This window comes from Bufo bufo, chromosome 6 (genome assembly GCF_905171765.1).
Source record: "Bufo bufo chromosome 6, aBufBuf1.1, whole genome shotgun sequence".
Taxonomy (NCBI): domain Eukaryota; kingdom Metazoa; phylum Chordata; class Amphibia; order Anura; family Bufonidae; genus Bufo; species Bufo bufo.
The window spans coordinates 99093091-99111979 of NC_053394.1; the positions used below are offsets into that span (position 1 = coordinate 99093091).

The 18889-nt window shown below is 45.4% G+C and overlaps 1 protein-coding gene across 1 annotated transcript in view; it reads right to left on the reverse strand.

Moving 5' to 3' along the window:
• The window catches only part of RTKN2 (rhotekin 2), an 82433-nt gene extending 77265 nt beyond the window's left edge, over positions 1-5168 (reverse strand). The window contains exons 1-2 of the mRNA XM_040435930.1: positions 4993-5168; positions 2078-2277 (exon numbers count right to left, since the gene is read on the reverse strand). Coding sequence (XP_040291864.1) covers positions 2078-2277; positions 4993-5103 — 311 coding nt within the window. The 5' untranslated portion in view covers positions 5104-5168. The remainder of the gene's footprint in view (positions 1-2077; positions 2278-4992) is intronic.
• Positions 5169-18889: the final 13721 nt, after the last annotated feature.

An 18889-nucleotide genomic window follows, 5' to 3' on the forward strand; every position in this document is an offset into this window, starting at 1 on the left:
GTGAACACAGTGAAAGGGTTCCAATATTGCTAAAATTGGGTTGCTATTAAAATGTAAAAATATAATATTGGATCTGTCTGCTGTAAACCCACTGTAGAGGCACATTTCTGCCATCATAAACCCAAATACAGATTAGATGCTTTCAGACATGAAGTGTAGTTACATGAAATGACCAGAAGATGGTGCTATGAAACCATGTTTGAGATTAAAGAGGACCTTTCATCAGTTTCGACATTATGGTATTATCTTGTAGGGTGGTCACAACTGATGCCATGGGTGTATTTATTTATTTATTTATTTATTTATGCAAGCAGCCTTTTGGTGTCCGCCTCCAGAGCGGAATGGAGACTGATCAAAGGCAACTGATGCATTCTGAGCGGATCCTTCTCATCCTTTTGGACCGCTTGTTAGAGCCCTGAACGGATCTCACAAACGGAAAGCCAAAACGCCAGTGTGACAGTAGCCTCACTCGACAGGAGTTGGGGGTCCTTCTTTCTGTGGGCCTTTACAGTGTTTGTTTTTAAACATACAAAACCAAGCATCTCGAATGCTGGAACACAAATGCTGAATTTGCCGACAGCTCTCTCTCTCCCAGCTTCCCCATACACATAACATGTTCAGTTCTGCCCAGCATGCATGGTTCTCAATGAGCAGAAAGATGCTTTCAGACATCTCTAGTGACTGCTCATCTCCCGGTAGAACAAAAAGATCAAGTCCTGAAATGCAACATGCCCGATCCTTCTCTCTGTCAGGTGATAGGTGGGTGCCCCCCTACTCATTACATTGTCGGCCAGTCAAGTCAAAAAACTGTGGCCAACAATACCTGTGTGTATAGTTTTACAATAGTATCTCAACCTCCAGCAGTGCTACAGTGCTGCCATCTTATTATACTACCGCCCACTAACAATAAGATACTGCTCTGCTGACTCTGTCCCTGTCTATACAGCAAAGTAAAAAAAAAAGTTCCAAGCAACCAAGTGTTCTCCGTTGGCTAGAATGAGAACTGAAAAAGTAAGTTATGAAATCATATGAAACAAGAATACATTGTATATTTTTATGTAGTTTGCCGTCTCTTTTCAATATTGGCCACCTTATCGTATATAGTACTTCTCACCCTAGGAGATCAATACGCTGCTTTACTTTCAATAAGCCTTTATTTGAGCCCTAAAAGAATGATTTTTTTTTTTTATGTTACATCCCGTCATTTCTACCAATCATTGTCATTATGAGGAGTAACAGGGTCATATTCTTGGTTATTGTTTCCATGGTTTCTTCGAAAATTTGTTACCACAGTAGGAAATAAATATCACTGAATGTTAAAAGGTTTGTCCCATGAAAAATATTTTGCAGTTTTCAAACAGTATCTGAATCAAAATATTTTTGTAATTGTATTTAATGAAAAATTTTGTATAACCACTGAGTTACTCCGTAAAATGTTTCTGTATAGCGCCACCTGCTGTTTGTTCTTTTTTTCTTATTTCTCTGCCCAGTTCACTGGGGTGGACACACATGCTCAGTTCCAGCAGTCCACTGCCTCCTGATCTGTGATAGGGAGAGAGCTGCAGCATAAAAGACACGCCTCCCTGAGCTAAAGGGGGTGTGTTCTAAATAAATCTAGCAGAGCAATTGGAGCAGTAAATGTGGAGATCTCTGGATCCATGTGAGGACAGGGCTGGTTCTAGTTTACTTAGAAAGACATAGTCATGTATTAGAGGCTGCAGCCTCTACAAACAGCTGATGGGTGGTGGTCCGACTCCCAGCACCCCGCCAATCAAAAATTGATGGCCTATCCTGAGGATATGGGAAAGTCCTCCCTAAATAACTGGATGGTGTCTGGAAGCAGCTGCCACGAGACAGTTAGGCCTTGTTCACACTTCAGTGTTTGGTCAGTGATTTCCATCAGTGATTTGTGAGCCAAAACCAGAAGTGGAGCCTCCACAGACATAAGGTAGAAGGGAAAGATTTGCTCCTGTTCTGTGTTTAGAGCAGCACCTGGTTTTGGCTAACAAATCACTGATGGAAATCACTGACCAAACACTGAAGTGTGAACGAGGCCTTATCTTTTCCACCGACATACCTTCTGCCTGAGGACATGGCGTTCCTTGCCTCCAGTGGGGAATGAAGCTGCGCGGTATAAACCTGGATCCGGGCATTGCAGGTCATGAGATTTTTCACAGCATTTAGTATCTGATCCTTCTGGGTGCTGACTGACAGCAGCTTGCATATGCCCTCTCGCATACGACATTCAAAGCCAAGCTTCTCCTGGATACAGCCCTCCTAAAATTGAAAAAAATAAAATAAAAATTCTAAAGGAGGAAAATTGAGAATTTTAAAAGCAAACAGTTTCACAAAGCAGTGTAGAGACCTGCAGTCCTGGTGCATTGTGACCGAAAAAAATTCAGGAGCCAAACAATTTTTAACTGCCAAATTTAAAAACAATAAATTAATCAATGAATAAATGTAATAATAATAATAATAATAATAATAATAATAAAAAAATAAATAAAAAAAAGGGACTTACTCATGTAGTATCGTCATCTGCCTTCTTCAGATTTCTACTTGCAGCTGATCAACTTTGAAATGGAAATCTATTTAAAATTCTCGGCTGGAGTGGGCCCCAAATTTTCTATACAGTCCAGGGCTCATGGTTCTACTCCATATTCCTCCTCTGCAGCCCTCACTTTCTTTCAGCCTCCGTCACCCCCCCCCCCCCCCCCCCAGCTCCACAGGGGCCCAAGGGGTGGGGAAGAGCAATGGGGCAGATCTTGATGGGGAGGGGCTTGGTGTGAGGGGGAGGGGCTTAGTGCCCCCAGATATAATTTTGCTGGGAGCCACAGAAATGGCCACCAATGAATTAAATACAGGGGAGGGAGGGGGGCCGCACTGGCCACCAATGAATTTAAAACCGGGAGAGGGAGGGGGGTCTGCCCCCTCCGGCCTGGCAGCACCTGATCTCTTACAGGGGGCTATGATACGCACAATTAACCCCTCAGGTGCGGCACCTGAGGGGTTAATTGTGCGGATCACAGCCCCCTGTAAGAGGAGATCGGGTGCTGCCAGGCAGCAGGGGGCAGTCATGTACACAGTTCTTAGTATATTCTAACTTGAAGCGTCCCCATCACTATGGGAACGCCTCTGTGTTAGAATATACTGTCGGATATGAGTTTTCACAAAGTGAAAACTCATATCTGAAAAAGCTTTTATGCAGACGGATCTGCGATCTGTCTGTGTGAAAGTAGCCTACAGCCACAGATCACAGACGCGGATGCCAATCTTGTGTGCATCCGTGTTTTTTCACGGACCCATTGACTTGAATGGGTCCGTGAACAGTTGTCCGTCCAAAAAAAATAGGACAGGTCATATTTTTTTGATGGACAGGAAACACGGATCACGGACGCGGATGAACAACGGTGCATTTTGCGAGTAGGTCCGCAGAAAATCACGGAAAACAGTACAACGGACACGGATGCACACAACGGTCGTATGCATGAGGCCTTACCAGAGAACCCCTTTAAGAGTACATCCACACAGGACAGACCCACTGTCTTGGAATTCACAGCGTAAAGTAACATTTAGCGGCAAAACTTTTCTGCTAAAATCTCATCTACTTTGTTGGGACTGAAAATGCAGCAGATTTTCCGCCACACATGGCCATCGCCTGTTATAAGGTATTCTATGCAGCATCTATGGGGATGTCCTGGACCAGACCCCCATAAATGTGACATTTAAAGGGTTTCTGTCACCTGAAAAATGGGTATTAAGCTGGCTGACATTAGCGATGTGCCAATGTCAGCTGAACATAACTACATTAGTGCCATCTCACTGCCTGAAGCCTTTTTTGAGAAAAACAAACTTTTATAATATGCTAACTAGCCTCAGTGAGCGGGGGGAGGGGGGCGTTGCACCTGCTCCTAGAGCAGCGGTCCCCAACCGCCAGGCCATGGCCAAGGACCGGGCCCTGGAAGATTGTTTGCCGGGCTGTGGCGATCAGGGCAGTCTTTAACGCGGTACTAATGAAGCGCTTCATTAGTACAGGAGGACCAGGAAGCGGTGAAGGATCTGTACTCACCGCTTCCTGGTCCTCGGCTCGGCTATCGGCTGTGCAGGGCTGCTCCGTGACCTCACACTGTGCGCCGCGATACACAGCCGACTGCAGGATGAAGAGGATCGCGATGGTGACCAGGAGCAGGAGAGGTAAGTTTTTGGGTTTTTTTTTGCCCTGGGGGCTGACGGCTCACATAAGGGGCTGATAGGTGGCTAAAGGTTGGGGGGGGTTGATCTGAAGCATTGGGGGTCTGGTTGCTGGTCTGACCTGAGGTAAAATGAAAAATATTTTTTCTTATTGTTCTACTCTAAAACCTAGGTACGGTGCAGCAGAGACCCTAGTCAGTTTATATAGGGTTACATATTTTAATATGCACCTTGTGTTTTGTTATGCGCGTGAATCAGTCAGCGCTGACTAGCACCCCCTAAGCCCCGCCTACCCCAAGCCCCACCCCCTAAGAAAGTTGTCTTGCATGAAACTGGTCCTTGGTGCAAAAAAGGTTGGGGACCACTGTCCTAGAGGCTCCGTTTGCCCACCCTTCTTCTCTTGATTGACAGGGCCAGGCAGCGCTGCTCTCCTCCCGCCGGCCGTGTCTGCAGTGTAAATCTCGCTCGGTGGGGGCTGGCTTCCTCACTGCGCCAGATCCTGAACTGGCACGAATCTAGTTATGTTCAGCTGACATCAGCCAGCCTAATACCCATTTTTCAGGTGACAGAAGCCCTTTAAAGCTCGAGCTATCACTTTTACAATGGAGCAATTTAAGGGTTCCAAACTGCAGTAAATGAAAGTGAACTGATTTCCATTGCTTGCACTGGACCGAGATCCTGGGGTCTAGCTCCAGCACCAGCCTGCACACAACACCATCAGCCGGGGGGCACTCCCTGCACCAGCCTTACAATGGACGAGCCCGTCTGCAATAGATAAGGCAGATTCCAATCACAACTCACTTCCTGGGAGGGGAAGACGACGCTCTCCCGGATCTTCTTCCTCTTGATCTCCATGCCCAGCGCCGAGCACTTGGACACGGTGGCCCGGTACCGATCTCCACGGCGAAGCATTTTGAATTTGGCGCTGCCGTTGCGCAGTCCTTCCCCAGGAGCCGACCGAGTGACGTCACGGCCCGTGCGCTCCACTGCTCCCCGGACACTGCTGCTGATCCAAATAGGAGCCGCCTCCTATAGGCTGGCCCGTACCATTCGTCAGCGCCCCTAGACGCCGTACAAAATAGTGAGGGGTTCCCTCGGAGATAAGATTTTACCATAAAGCATGCAGTAGTGTAATGATAACTGTCCAGTGAGAATAACTGATTATATTTTATAGGATCTGGCTAACAGGGCTCCCCTCCCGCCTGTGTCTATATGGTATCGTCCTTTGGATTTGATTCTGAGCTAGCAGGAGCTTGGAGCAGGTGTCTTGTTCCATCTGGTGGGTTTTCACATCTGCTCTTTGTAGAAGAGGGGGGGGGCATTTGTTATCATTTATTTCAGTGGTGTCACAATGTGAAATGCTGCAGCTGTGACTCAACAGTGGCAGAAGAAATACCTGACTTGGTCAGATGGATTCCTTGTGACTCTTGTATTGCAGTGGGACACCATGGAAATACATTGTGTGACACATGTCGGCATGTAGACCTTTCACCAGGATACATGTATTGAAATAGTTATATTACCTTACAGTGCGGCCCCCAGTGATGTCTTTCCGTTTTTTGGGGTTTTTTCAAAGGACCCCGACCATCCCCCCCCCCCCCCCCCCCCCCCCTTTTCGTCCGCTGTGGTCCCCGTTTGTTTTGGCAACTCATATGCTAATGAGGCGATTCGGTTCAACTAGGCGGGGACTTGGATTTGTCACAGAAGTTCAGGTTTGGGATTGGTGTTGTGTAAATTTTATTATTTTCCCTTATAACATGGTTGTAAGGGAAAATATTAGCATTCTTAGGGCTCTTTCACACCTGCGTTCTTTTCTTCTGGCATAGAGTTCCGTCGTCGGGGCTCTATGCCGGAAGAATCCTGATCAGTTTTATCCTAATGCATTCTGAATGGAGAGAAATCCGTTCAGGATGCATCAGGATGTCTTAAGTTCCATAACGGAACGTTTTTTGGCCGGAGAAAATACCGCAGCATGCTGCGCTTTTTGCTCCGGCCAAAAATCCTGAACACTTGCCGCAATGCCGGATCCGGAATTAATGCCCATTGAAAGGCATTGATCCGGATCCGGCCTTAAGCTAAACGTCGTTTCGGCGCATTACCGGATCCGACGTTTAGCTTTTTCTGAATGGTTACCATGGCTGCCGGGACGCTAAAGTCCTGTTTGCCATGGTAAAGTGTAGTGGGGAGCGGGGGAGCAGTATACTTACCGTCCGTGCGGCTCCCGGGGCGCTTCAGAGTGACGTCAGGGCGCCCCACGCTCATGAATGACGTGATCCATGCACATGGGGCGCTCTGACGTCATTCTGGAGCGCCCCGGGAGCCGCACGGACTGTAAGTATACTGCTCCCCACTACTACTACGGCAACCAGGACTTTAATAGCGTCCTGGCTGCCATAGTAACACTGAACGCATTTTGAAGACAGATCCGTCTTCAAATGCTTTCAGTTCACTTGCGTTGTTACGGATCCGGCGGGCACCTCCGGCAAATGGAGTACACGACGGATCCGGACAACGCAAGTGTGAAAGAGGCCTTAATACAGAATGCTAAGTAAATTAGGGATGGAGGGGTTAAAAAAATAAAAATAAACTCACCTTATCTACTTGTTCGCACAGCCCGGCTCGTCTTCTTTCTTTTTCTTTGATGACCTAGGAGAAAAGGATCTTTGGTGGCGTCACTGCGCTCATCACATGGTCCATCACATGATCTATCACCATTTACTGTATTAAGAATGCTATTATTTTCCCTTATAACCATGTTATAAGGGAAAATAATAATGATCGGGTCCCCATTCCAATCATCTTCTAGCAACCATGCGTGAAAATCGCACCGCATCCGCACTTGCTTATATATTTATTTTATATTATTATATAGAAGTGAATGGGTCTGGATTCAGTGTGGGTGCAATGCGTTCACGTCACACATTGCACCCGCGCGGAAAACTCGCCCGTGTGAAAGAGGCCATAGGGTTCTGTATAGCAGGGCTGGGGAGTTGGTAAAGTTCGGACTCCTGTATTTTATCACACTGACCCCAGCTCTGACTCCTTTATAAATGGCCAAATATTTAGAACTTAAACCACATTTACTGGAATACAATTTCTGAAGTTCCTGAAATTTTCTGTAAGTAATAAATGTGCAATGCGCTGTGCATTTAATACCTGGAAACACAGTTATACACTCAATAATGTTAAGAAATCTATGAATGTGTCCTCAGGAAAGCTCTATATGTACTGGAAATGCAGAGAATCGTGTGCAAGTCTAAATGGGAATAAAAGAAACCTGTAACAGGTGTATCTGCTGTATTCTATGTTCAGTGCTTGCCATGAAAGGGTTGTCTAGGATAGGGTTGTCTCGATACCAAATTTTTGATTCGGTTTTGATACCATAAAAAAGTATTGCGATATTCGATACCACACAAAAAGAAAAAACACCAAGAAAGCCCCGTGCATTCCGCATTTTATGGAACGTCCGGCCCATAATAGAACAGTCCTATCCTATTTTTTGGAGGGACAAGGCGACTAAAAAATTGCAAATCGCGCGTTTTTTTTCCTTTTATGACGTTCACCGCATAGGAGATATTTTTTTATATTTTAATAGTTTGGCCTTTTCGGACATGGCGATATGTACCGCATTTTCTCCCCATAAGGCCTTATTCACACGTCAGTGTTTAGTCAGTGATTACCATCAGTGGTTGTGAGCCAAAACCAGAAGTGGAGCCTCCACAGAGATCAGGTGTAATGGGAAGATCTGCCGCACCTGGTTTTGGCTCAAAATCACTGATGGAAATCACTGACCGAACACTGACCGTGTGAATAAAGCCTAAGATGCATGGGGGGGGAAATGGCCCTGTGTCTTATGGGGCGAATACTAACGAGCGCTTCCATTATGGAAGCGCTCATTTGTATCGGAGGACCGGGAAGCGGTGAAGGCTCTGTACTCACCGCTTCCTGGTCCTCAGGTGTCAGCTGTAAAGGCTGCGCACAGCGTGAGGGCGCTCTGTGACCTCACGCTGTGTGCGTCAGATCACAGCACAGCCGACAGCAGGAGGAAGAGGATCGCGATGTAGGTGAGGAGCGGCGGCGTCCAGGGGAGGTAAGTGTTTTTTTTATTTTACAAAACCTGAGGCTGCTGGGGGCATAATTGCTGATTAGAGGCATAATGGGGGCTGAGAGGCATAATGGCTGATAATGGGGGCTGAGAGGCATAATGGTGATGAGAGGCATAAGGGCTGATAATGGGGGCTGAGAGGCATAAGGGCTGATATGGGCTCTGATGAGAAGCATAAGGGCTGATATGGGGTCTGATGAGAGGCATGGGGCTGATATGGGGTCTGATGAGAGGCATAAGGGCTGATGTGGGGGTGATGAAAGGCATGGGGCTCTTAAAGGTCTGATTGGGGTCTGAGCTGAGGTCTGATTGGGGGCTGAATTGAGGTCTTATTAACATTGGGAGTCTGATTGGGTCTGTCAGCTGAGGTCTGATTAACATTGGGGGTCTGATTTGTGGTCTGACCTGAGGTGTAATTAAAAATATTTTTTTCTTATTGTCCTCCTCTAAAACCTAGGTGCGTCTTATTGGTCAGTGCATCTTATAGGACGAAAAATACGGTAATAGGTTTATTGTTTATATATGTTATATGTAAAATTGGGAAAGGAAGTGATTTATATTTAATATGTTGGTGTTTTTTTTTTTTTTTACTTTTTATTTACTATTAGCCCCCTTAGGGGCTAGAGCCCTTGTCCTATTCACCCTAATAGAGCACTATTAGGGTGAACAGGACTTTACACTCTCCCTGCTGCCCTGTGCTTTGTGCACACAGCAGCAGGGAGATTACCATGGCAGCCAGGGCTTCAGTAGCGTCCTGGCTGCCATGGTAACCGATCGGAGCCCAAGGATTACACAGCTGGGGCTCCGATCAGAAGCTGCCACTGCACCACCATTGAGGAGGAGGGGAAAGGGGACCCTGTGGCCACTGCCACTAATGTTTTTAAGACTGGGGTTGGGGGGAGGGCGCACTGTGCCACTAATGTTTTTAATACTGGGGAGGGCACACTGCGCCACCAAAGTTTTTAATACTGAGGTTGGGGGGTGCACTGCGCCACCAATGAAGATAACTCGCCCATTAATTCAAATACAGGAGGCAGGTACTGGCTGCAGAATCATATAGCCGGCACCCGACCTCTATGAGAGGTAGCTGCAATCCGCGGCGGTTAATTGCCACGGATCGCAGCTACCTCTCATAGAGGTCGGGTTCCGGCTATATGATTCTGCAGCCAGTACCTGCCTCCTGTATTTGAATTAATGAGTGAGTTAACTTCATTGGTGCAGTGGCCACAGCCCTTCCTCTCTCTCCTCTCATTGGTGGCAGTGGCACAGGGGGGAGGGACTGCTTCCTTCCTTCCCCCCTGTGCTGCTGAGGGAACATGTCGCGTGCTAAGAGCAGCGCGCTCCATGTTCTCTGATACTAGGCTGCGCAGTAGTCTAAGAATAAATAACTTTTCACAGGAGCCCGTAGCCTGCCTCCGCTATGGAGATTTTAACTAGGGATCGACCGATATTGATTTTTTAGGGCCGATACCAATACCGATAATTTGTGAACTTTCAGGCCGATAGCCGATAATTTATACCGATATTCTGGGAATTTTCATTTTTGAGAAAAAAAATAAAATTCCTACACAAATCTGCTGAAAATTAATATGTTTATTGTTAATGTGTATTTTTTTGTTTATTGTTAATGTGTATTTTTTTTTTATAAGTCTTTTTCATTTATACTTAATATTTTTGTGGTTTTTTTTTTACTAACTTTTAGCCCCCTTAGGGACTAGAACCCTTGTCCTATTCCCCCTGATAGATCTCTATCAGGGTGAATAGGAGCTCACACTGTCCCTGCTGCTCTGTGCATAGTGCACACAGCAGCATGGAGCTTACCATGGCAGCCAGGGCTTCAATAGTGTCCTGGCTGCCATGGTAACCGATCGGAGCCCCAGGCTTACACAGCTGGGGCTCCGATCGGAGGAGCAGGGGAGAGGGGATCCTGTGGCCACTGCCACCAATGAGTAATACTGGGTGGGGGGGGGGGGGCGCACTGCGCCACCAATGTTTTTACTATTGGCCGGGATTGGGGTGGGGGCGCACTGCGCCACCAATGATTAATACTGGGGGGCTTGGGGGGGGGGGGCGCACTGCGCCACCAATGAAGATAAGTCTCTCAATCATTCATATACAGGAGGCGGGAGCTGGCTGCAGAATCACATAGCCGGCTCCCGACCTCTATGCGCGGTAGCTGCGATCCGCGGCACCTGAGGAGTTAACTACCGCGGACCGCAGCTGCCGTTCATAGAGGTCGGGAGCCGGCTATGTGATTCTGCAGCCAGCTCCCGCCTCCTGTATATGAATTAATGAAAGACTCCTCTTCATTGGTGGCGCAGCGGCCACAGCCCCTCCCCTCCTCTTGTCTTCTCTTCTGTCATTGGCGGCAGCAGCACAGGGGGAGGAGACACTGCTTCCTTCTCCCCTGTGCTGCGGAGGGAACACAAAACGCGCTGAGAGCAGCGCGTTCTGTGTTCCCCATACGTTATCGGTATATCGGCAAAATAGATGCCGATACCGATAACGTTCAAAATCCTCAATATCGGTCGATCCCTAATTTTAACATGCCTCCCAAGTGTCCCTCTTTTGGACCCAGGTCCCTCTGTTCCTCTTTGCCCTTTAAATGTCCCTCCTTTTGACCTGGGAAATAAATGTCTTAATAAATTTACTAAATTGCTCCTTACTAAACTATCTATATGGTTTCTACTTGTATATTAGACCCCAACTTCAGGTGCAATTTGTGCCTTAAAATATCTATAATCAGAGGATTTATATGCTAATATTTAAATTAATATTGAAGTGCAAAAAAAAAAAAAACTGCCAGGGGCAATATCGTCTGTAACAAAATAAATGAACTCATCTCATTGATCCCAGCCGCTGCAGTTCTTATGGCGTCAGGTCCCCGCTGCACCTCACTGCCTGCTCCTCTCTTGAAATGGCTGTGAATGCTGCTCAGTCGGTTACTGGCTTCAGCAATGACCCGCCTCAGCCAGTGATTGCGTCTTTCTTTGACTATCCAAAAAGTTGGGTGGTTTGGTTTCATACTTACCTACTTGACAGAACAGGGAGACTGTAATAAAGGTGTAGGGAATAAGGCCTTGTTCACATCTCGTTCCTGCCAGATCTCATGCTGCATGCAACGGTTTTCTTCTAGCCAAAACCCAGTATTTTTGTTGGAAATCTGCCAAATCTGCTAGTATCGCCGGAGCTGCTAGGATGGCTGGTCATCGTCGCAGCCTGCTATTGGCTGCTCCCCGTTGCTGATGTTTTGATCCACATGACGGGAAGATACAGCGGCGGCCATGCAGGGATCCGGAGGGACACAGGTTCCGGGGACCGGGTAAGTATCGTCTATAGGAGCGGCCCGGGCATTGAGGTGGGGGGGTATTGGTACTATTGGATAACCACTTTAAGTAACTTTCCAAAGGTGCCTGCAGCCTTTCTCCACTATGGGAAGAATCATACCTATCTACAGCCAGCTGCTCTTGTCTTGCACTGTCTCTCTTGTGTCCATCTTCTGGTCTGCAGCTCCGCAATTGCGGATGACATATTGATGCATTCTGCATGTCATCCGTATTTTTGCGAAACCCATTGACTACAACGGGACCACGGACTGCATTTTGTAGTCAATAGTAGGACAAGCTCTATTTTTTTTGCGAATCAGCATAACGGAACGGAACAACGGATGCGGACAGCACACTGAGTGTGGGGCCAATGAAATTAATTTGCGGAACGGATTTCAAAATGCCAAACTTCCAAAAGGCTAAAATTTGACCAGCTAAGACAGGCCATTAGCCTTACTAACTGGGACATCGTCCTCAAAAATTAAAATAAATACAGCCACAAAATGGGATATTTTTAAAAGCAACCTAAACTCTCATTCTGAGAGTTACAAACCTTATAGGAATAAAAGGGTTGGGGAAAAGAAAAAAACAATGTGTATAAATAGAAATATAATGGGGGCAATGAATGACAAATAAAAATAATTTAAATCACTAAAACAGGAAGGTAGTAAGAAAGCATTGAAAAAAATGTAATATGTAAAAGACAAATAAAGGCAGCTGGGGAAAGAATGATTCATTGCCAGAGAGAGTAAACTAACCCTAAAATGTTCTTCGATTATATAAATTGTAAAAAGTTTAAACACTTGCGGCAGAGGATTCTGGCAGGCAATTCGGACACAAACTGATGGAAAAATGGATCCGATATAAATTTTTCTTGCATTTTTAAGGCTGCAAAAAAGTGTCACACATGTGGTATCGCCATACTCAGGAGAAGTTGGGCAATGTGTTTTGGGGTGTCATTTTACATATACCCATGCTGGGTGAGATAAATATCTTGGTCAAATGCCAACTTTGTATAAAAAATGGGAAAAGTTGTCTTTTGCCGAGATATTTCTCTCACCCAGCATGAGTATATGTAAAAAGACACCCCAAAACACATTGCCCAACTTCTCCTGAATACGGCGATACCACATGTGTGACACTTTTTTGCAGCCTAGGTGGGCAAAGGGGCCCACATTCCAAAGAGCACCTTTAGGATTTCACAGGTCATTTACCTACTTACCACACATTAGGGCCCCTGGAAAATGCCAGGGCAGTATAACTACCCCACAAGTGACCCCATTTTTGAAAAGAAGACACCCCAAAGTATTCCGTGAGGGGCATGGCGAGTTCCTAGAATTTTATATTTTTTGTCACAAGTTAGCGAAAATTGATGATTTTTTTTTTTCCTTACAAAGTCTCATATTCCAACTTGTGACAAAAAATAAAAAATTCCATGAACTCACTATGCCCATCACGAAATACCTTGGGGTGTCTTCTTTTCAAAATGGGGTCACTTGTGGGGTAGTTATACTGCCCTGGCATTTTAGGGGCCGAATGCGTGAGAAGTGGTTTGAAATCAAAATCTGTAAAAAATGGCCGGTGAAATCCGAAAGGTGCTCTTTGGAATGTGGGCCCCTTTGCCCACCTAGGCTGCAAAAAAGTGTCACACATGTGGTATCGCTGTACTCAGGAGAAGTTGGGCAATGTGTTTTGGGGTGTCATTTTACATCTACTCATGCTGGGTGAGAGAAATATCTTGGCAAAAGACAACTTTTGCCATTTTTTTATACAAAGTTGGCATTTGACCAAGATATTTATCTCACCTAGCATGGGTATATGTAAAATGACACCCCAAAACACATTGCCCAACTTCTCCTGAGTACGGAGATACCACATGTGTGACACTTTTTTGCAGCCTAGGTGGGCAAGGGGGCCCACATTCCAAAGAGCACCTTCAGGATTTCACAGGGCATTTTTTACACATTTTGATTTCAAACTACTTACCACACATTTGGGCCCCTAGAATGCCAGGGCAGTATAACTACCCCAAAAGTGACCCCATTTTGGAAAGAAGACACCCCAAGGTATTCGCTGATGGGCATAGTGAGTTCATAGAAGTTTTTATTTTTTGTCACAAGTTAGTGGAATATGAGACTTTGTAAGAAAAAAAAAATAATAAAATCATCATTTTCCGCTGACTTGTGACAAAAAATAAAAAGTTCTATGAACTCACTATGCCCATCAGCGAATACCTTAGGGTGTCTACTTTCCGAAATGGGGTCATTTGTGGGGTGTTTGTACTGTCTGGCCATTGTAGAACCCCAGGAAACATGACAGGTGCTCAGAAAGTCAGAGCTGCTTCAAAAAGCGGAAATTCACATTTTTGTACCATAGTTTGTAAACGCTATAACTTTTACCCAAACCATTTTTTTTTTACCCAAACATTTTTTTTTTATCAAGGACATCTAGAACAATAAATTTAGAGCAAAATTTATATATGGATGTCGTTTTTTTTTGCAAAATTTTACAACTGAAAGTGAAAAATGTCATTTTTTTGCAAAAAAATCGTTAAATTTCGATTAATAACAAAAAAAGTAAAAATGTCAGCAGCAATGAAATACCACCAAATGAAAGCTCTATTAGTGAGAAGAAAAGGAGGTAAAATTCATTTGGGTGGTAAGTTGCATGACCGAGCAATAAACCGCTAAAGTTGTGAAGTGCCGATTTGTAAAAAAGGGCCTGGTCACTAGGGGGGTATAAACCTGTGGTCCTTAAGTGGTTAATACAGAATGTTCCACAGGATTGGCGCATAGCAAATGTGGTGCATATGTTTAAAAAGGGTCCACAAACAGAGTCCGGAAACTATAGGCCGGTAAGTTTAACATCTGTTGTGGGTAAACTGTTGGAATGTTTTCTAAGAGATGCTATCTTGGAGTACCTCAATGAAAATAGGCAAATAACGCCATATCAGCATGGCTTCATGAGGGATCGGTCATGCCAAACTAATTTAATCAGTTTCTATGAGGAGGTAAGTTCTAGACTTGACAGTGGCGAATCAATGGATGTTGTATATCTGGACTTCTCCAAAGCATTTGACACTGTACTGCATAAAAGGTTAGTATATAAAATGAGAAAATGTCTGTACGTGGGTAAGTAACTGGCTCAGTAATAGAAAACAGAGGGTGGTTATTAACGGTACAAACTCAGATTGGGTCACTGTCACTAGTGGGGTACCTCAGGGGTCAGTACTGGGCCCAATTCTCTTCTATATATTTATTAATGATTTTGTAGAGGGGTTGCACAGCGAAATATAAATTTTTACAGATGACACTAAACTGTGTAAAGTAATTAACACTGAAGAGGACAGTATACTGCTACAGACGGATCTGGATAGATTGGAGGCTTGGGCAGATAAGTGGCAGATGAGGTTTAACAATGACAAATGTAAGGTTATGCACATGGGAAGGAATAATGCAAGTCACCCGTACATACTAAATGGTAAAACACTGGGTAACTCTGACATGGAAAAGGACTTAGGACTTGTTCACAAGACCGCATGGTTGCCGTGCCCATGCTGCAGACCACTATTTGCACCTGTGTGAATATCGTATTGAAGTGCGGACTCATTGACTTGATTGGGTCTGTGATCCGTAAAAGATAGGGCACGTTCTATCTTTTGCGCTGCGGAGACACAGACCCGAAAGTCTATGGAAGCGCTTCAAAGTGTTTCCGTGGGCTTCCGATCCGTGCCTCCTCTCTATGAAAGATAGGATAAGTCCTATCTTTTTCTGTATCTTGTGGATCGCGGACCCATTGCAGTCCGCGGGTCCACATTCGCAACATGGAGTGCACACGGCCATTGCCCGTGTATTGCGGACCCGCTGTTTGCGATCTGCAATACGGGCACGGAGCCTTGCGTTCGTGTGAATGGGGCCTTAACTGTTGAAACCAGAGTCAGGCAGCTGCTGCCAAGGCCAATAAGATTATGCCAAGGGGCATAGATGCCCGTGATGAGAACATAGTCTTGCCACTTTACAAATCACTAGTCAGACCACACATGGAGCATTGTGTACAGCTCTGGGCTCCTTTGAACAAGGCAGACATAGCAGAGCTGGAGAGGGTTCAGAGGAGGGCAACTAAAGTAATAACTGGAATGGGGGGACTACAGTACCCAGAAAGATTATCAAAATGAGGGTTATTTACTGTCGAAAAAAGATGACTGAGGGGAGATCTAATAACTATGTATAAATATATGAGGGGTCAGTACAGAGATCTCTCCCATCATCTATTTATCCCTAGGACTGTGACGAGCGGACATCCTCTGCGTCTGGAGGAAAGAAGGTTTGTACAAAAACATAGAAGAGGGTTCTTTACGGTAAGAGTACGGTTCTGGAGTGTAATAATATTACAGGCTATAGATACTAGAGAGCGGTCGTTGATCCAGGGAGTTATTCTGATTGCCTGATTGGAGTCCAGGGCCGGTGCTTCCATAGAAGCAAGGAGGGCAATTGCCCCCGGGCCCCCGAGTCCTTAGGGGCCCCCAAGCCCACCACCCGACACCGGCAGGTCACAGGGAGATGAACGCTTCTATTTTGGAAGCGTTCATCTCCATAGTCATCTGTATCGCCGTCCTCAGGACGGCGTCCCCCTTCCCTGCTCCTCTGATAGGCTGCGGGCCGGTGCAGGCAGCGCGATGACGTAATCGCGCCGCCTGAGCCGTACAGCCCGGAAGAGGCCTGCATCGCATCGCTGTGTGATGGAGGTAAGTATAAGGTTTTTTTTTTTGCTTTTTTTTTATACCAGACTTTTACTGGTGGGAGCGGGAGGCACTTCATACTGGCACATGGGGAAAAGTGGAGTTTAGCTACTTGATACTGGCACATGGGGGGGTTGGCACTTGATCCTGGCACTTGGGGGTGGGGGGTTTGGCACTTGATACTGGCCCATGGGGAGGTTGGCACTGGATACTGGCACATGGGGTGGGTTGGCACTTGATACTGGCACATGGGGGGTTGGCACTTGATACTGGCACATGGGGGGTGGAAGAGAGGCACTTGATACTGGCACATTATTATGGGGCACTATGGGGGCTTCTACTGAGGCTACAAAGAAGGGGTATTTTATATGGGGGGCTCTGTGTGTTACTAGTATTATCAGGGGTATTATCTGTTTCTGAAGTATAGTATTGGGGAGCACAGCGGCACAGTAATGGGGGTAGTAGGATGATTTGTCCAGAAGATAGGAGGATGGGAAGATTTTTTTTTTTTGTTGCCGAACTGCAGAGACGGAAAATGGCAACAAAATGGTGGTCTGGTCTGAAGGTCTGAAAGGAGAAGACGAGGACAGAGAACATCTACATCAAAGGAGACGTCACTGGATGTAAGAGGTATGGGGCGCTTTATTTCTGTAGTGATCGGGGGGGACGTTAAAGTCAGCAAGTGTCATGTTTGCCCTTATTGTTTTTTTTTCGCCCCAGGGACCCATTTCACCTAGAACCAGCCCTGTTGGAGTCGGAAAGGATTTTGTTTCCCCTATAATGAGGGAAATTGGTTTCTCCCTCATGTTTTTTTTTTTTTTGCCTTCCTCTGGGTCAACTTGCAGGATAACAGGCTGAACTGGATGGACAGATGCCTTTTTTTCAGCCTTACAAACTATGTTACTATGTTACCTTTACGTAACGTGTAGTAGGTATCTAGGGACAGACTTTGAAAGGTTGTTATTCACTTCATCTCTGGCTGTCTTGCTGGTATTCTCGTCCATCATGAAAATAAACTGCTTTTGAATACGATGTCTGATCACCAAACACCCCAATGCAGGTATGAGCAATTGTCATGTGGGTGCTGCTTGAAAAGGTATGTCTACATTTACAACAATTGTTTCCTCTAGTTCAAGTGACATTAAACATATGAAGCACCATTCTAAATAGTTTTGATAACAAATATCCTATTTTATGGAAGCAGCTCATATGCAAACATACTGTATGTGTCCTCAAGTTGCAAACGACAAACCGTGTTTATTCTGACCCTGCACTTAGATTTCTCTTATCTGCCCCTTCCTCTACTGGCTGTAGGTGAACAGGAAAGGAGCAGAAGTAACACATAGCTGCGGGATTTCTCACCCTGTATAGTTGATTATTCTCCTACCTTGACTTGATCCTTTTTTTATGTGTGTGTTCTCCATCTTTCTTGACCAGTTGCTGCAGACAACTGGGACTATATCTCATATATCTTCTCATGTCCTTTCTAAAGGAATTGCTCATCTTTATGAAGATTCATTGTTTCTGTGCAGCAGACCTTGTTTACACAGGACAATGTGCTGCCCAGAAACAATCAATGATGCTTTCACTCAATGAACGTTCACAGGATTTACACTATCACCAGCAAGACCTCAGGAGGGACTAAATCTGTTGCTAAATTCTACTATGTTACTATTGCATTTCCAGAGGATTCACTCCATGCATTGCAAGGAAATCCATAAGTGTAATTGCATCCTCAGGCCTAGTTTCCACGTCAGTGTTTGGTCAGTGATTTCCATCACAGAGTTAGGCCTCTTTCACACGACTGTATGGCTTTTTCAGTGTTTTGCGGACCGTTTTTTCTGGATCCGTTGTTCCATTTTTTGTTTCCGTTATGTTTCCGTTTTTCCATTCCATTTTTCCGTATGGCATATACAGTATACAGTAATTACATAGAAAAAATTGGGCTGGGAATAACATTTTCAATAGATGGTTCCGCAAAAAAAGGAACGGATGCATTTCCGCATGTGTTCCGTTTTTTTTGCAGACCCATTGACTTGAATGGAGCCACGGAACGTGATTTGCGGGCAATAATAGGACATGTTCTATCTTTCAACGGAACGGAAATACGGAAACGGAATGCATACGGAGTATATTCCGTTTTTTTTTGGCGGAACCATGGAAATGAATGGTTCCGTATTCGGACCGTATACGGAACGCAAAAAACGGCACGTAAACGGGAAAAAAAATGGCCGTGTGAAAGAGGCCTTAAGGTATAATGGTAAGACCTGTTTTGGGTTTTTGACCAACACCTGGTGTGGACCAGCTTCACAATCCTACCGATCAGCTGTTTCCTGCAGTCCCCGGCACCAGCAACATGCTGCGGTATTTTCCCCGGCCAAAATTCCGGAACACTTGCCGGAATGCCGGATCCAGCATTAATTCCCATTGAAATGTATTAATGCCGGATCTGGTACCAAGTGTTCCGGAAAACCGCAGACCTTTAAAAATGCAAAACAAAATAAATACCGGATGCATTTTTCCGGATGA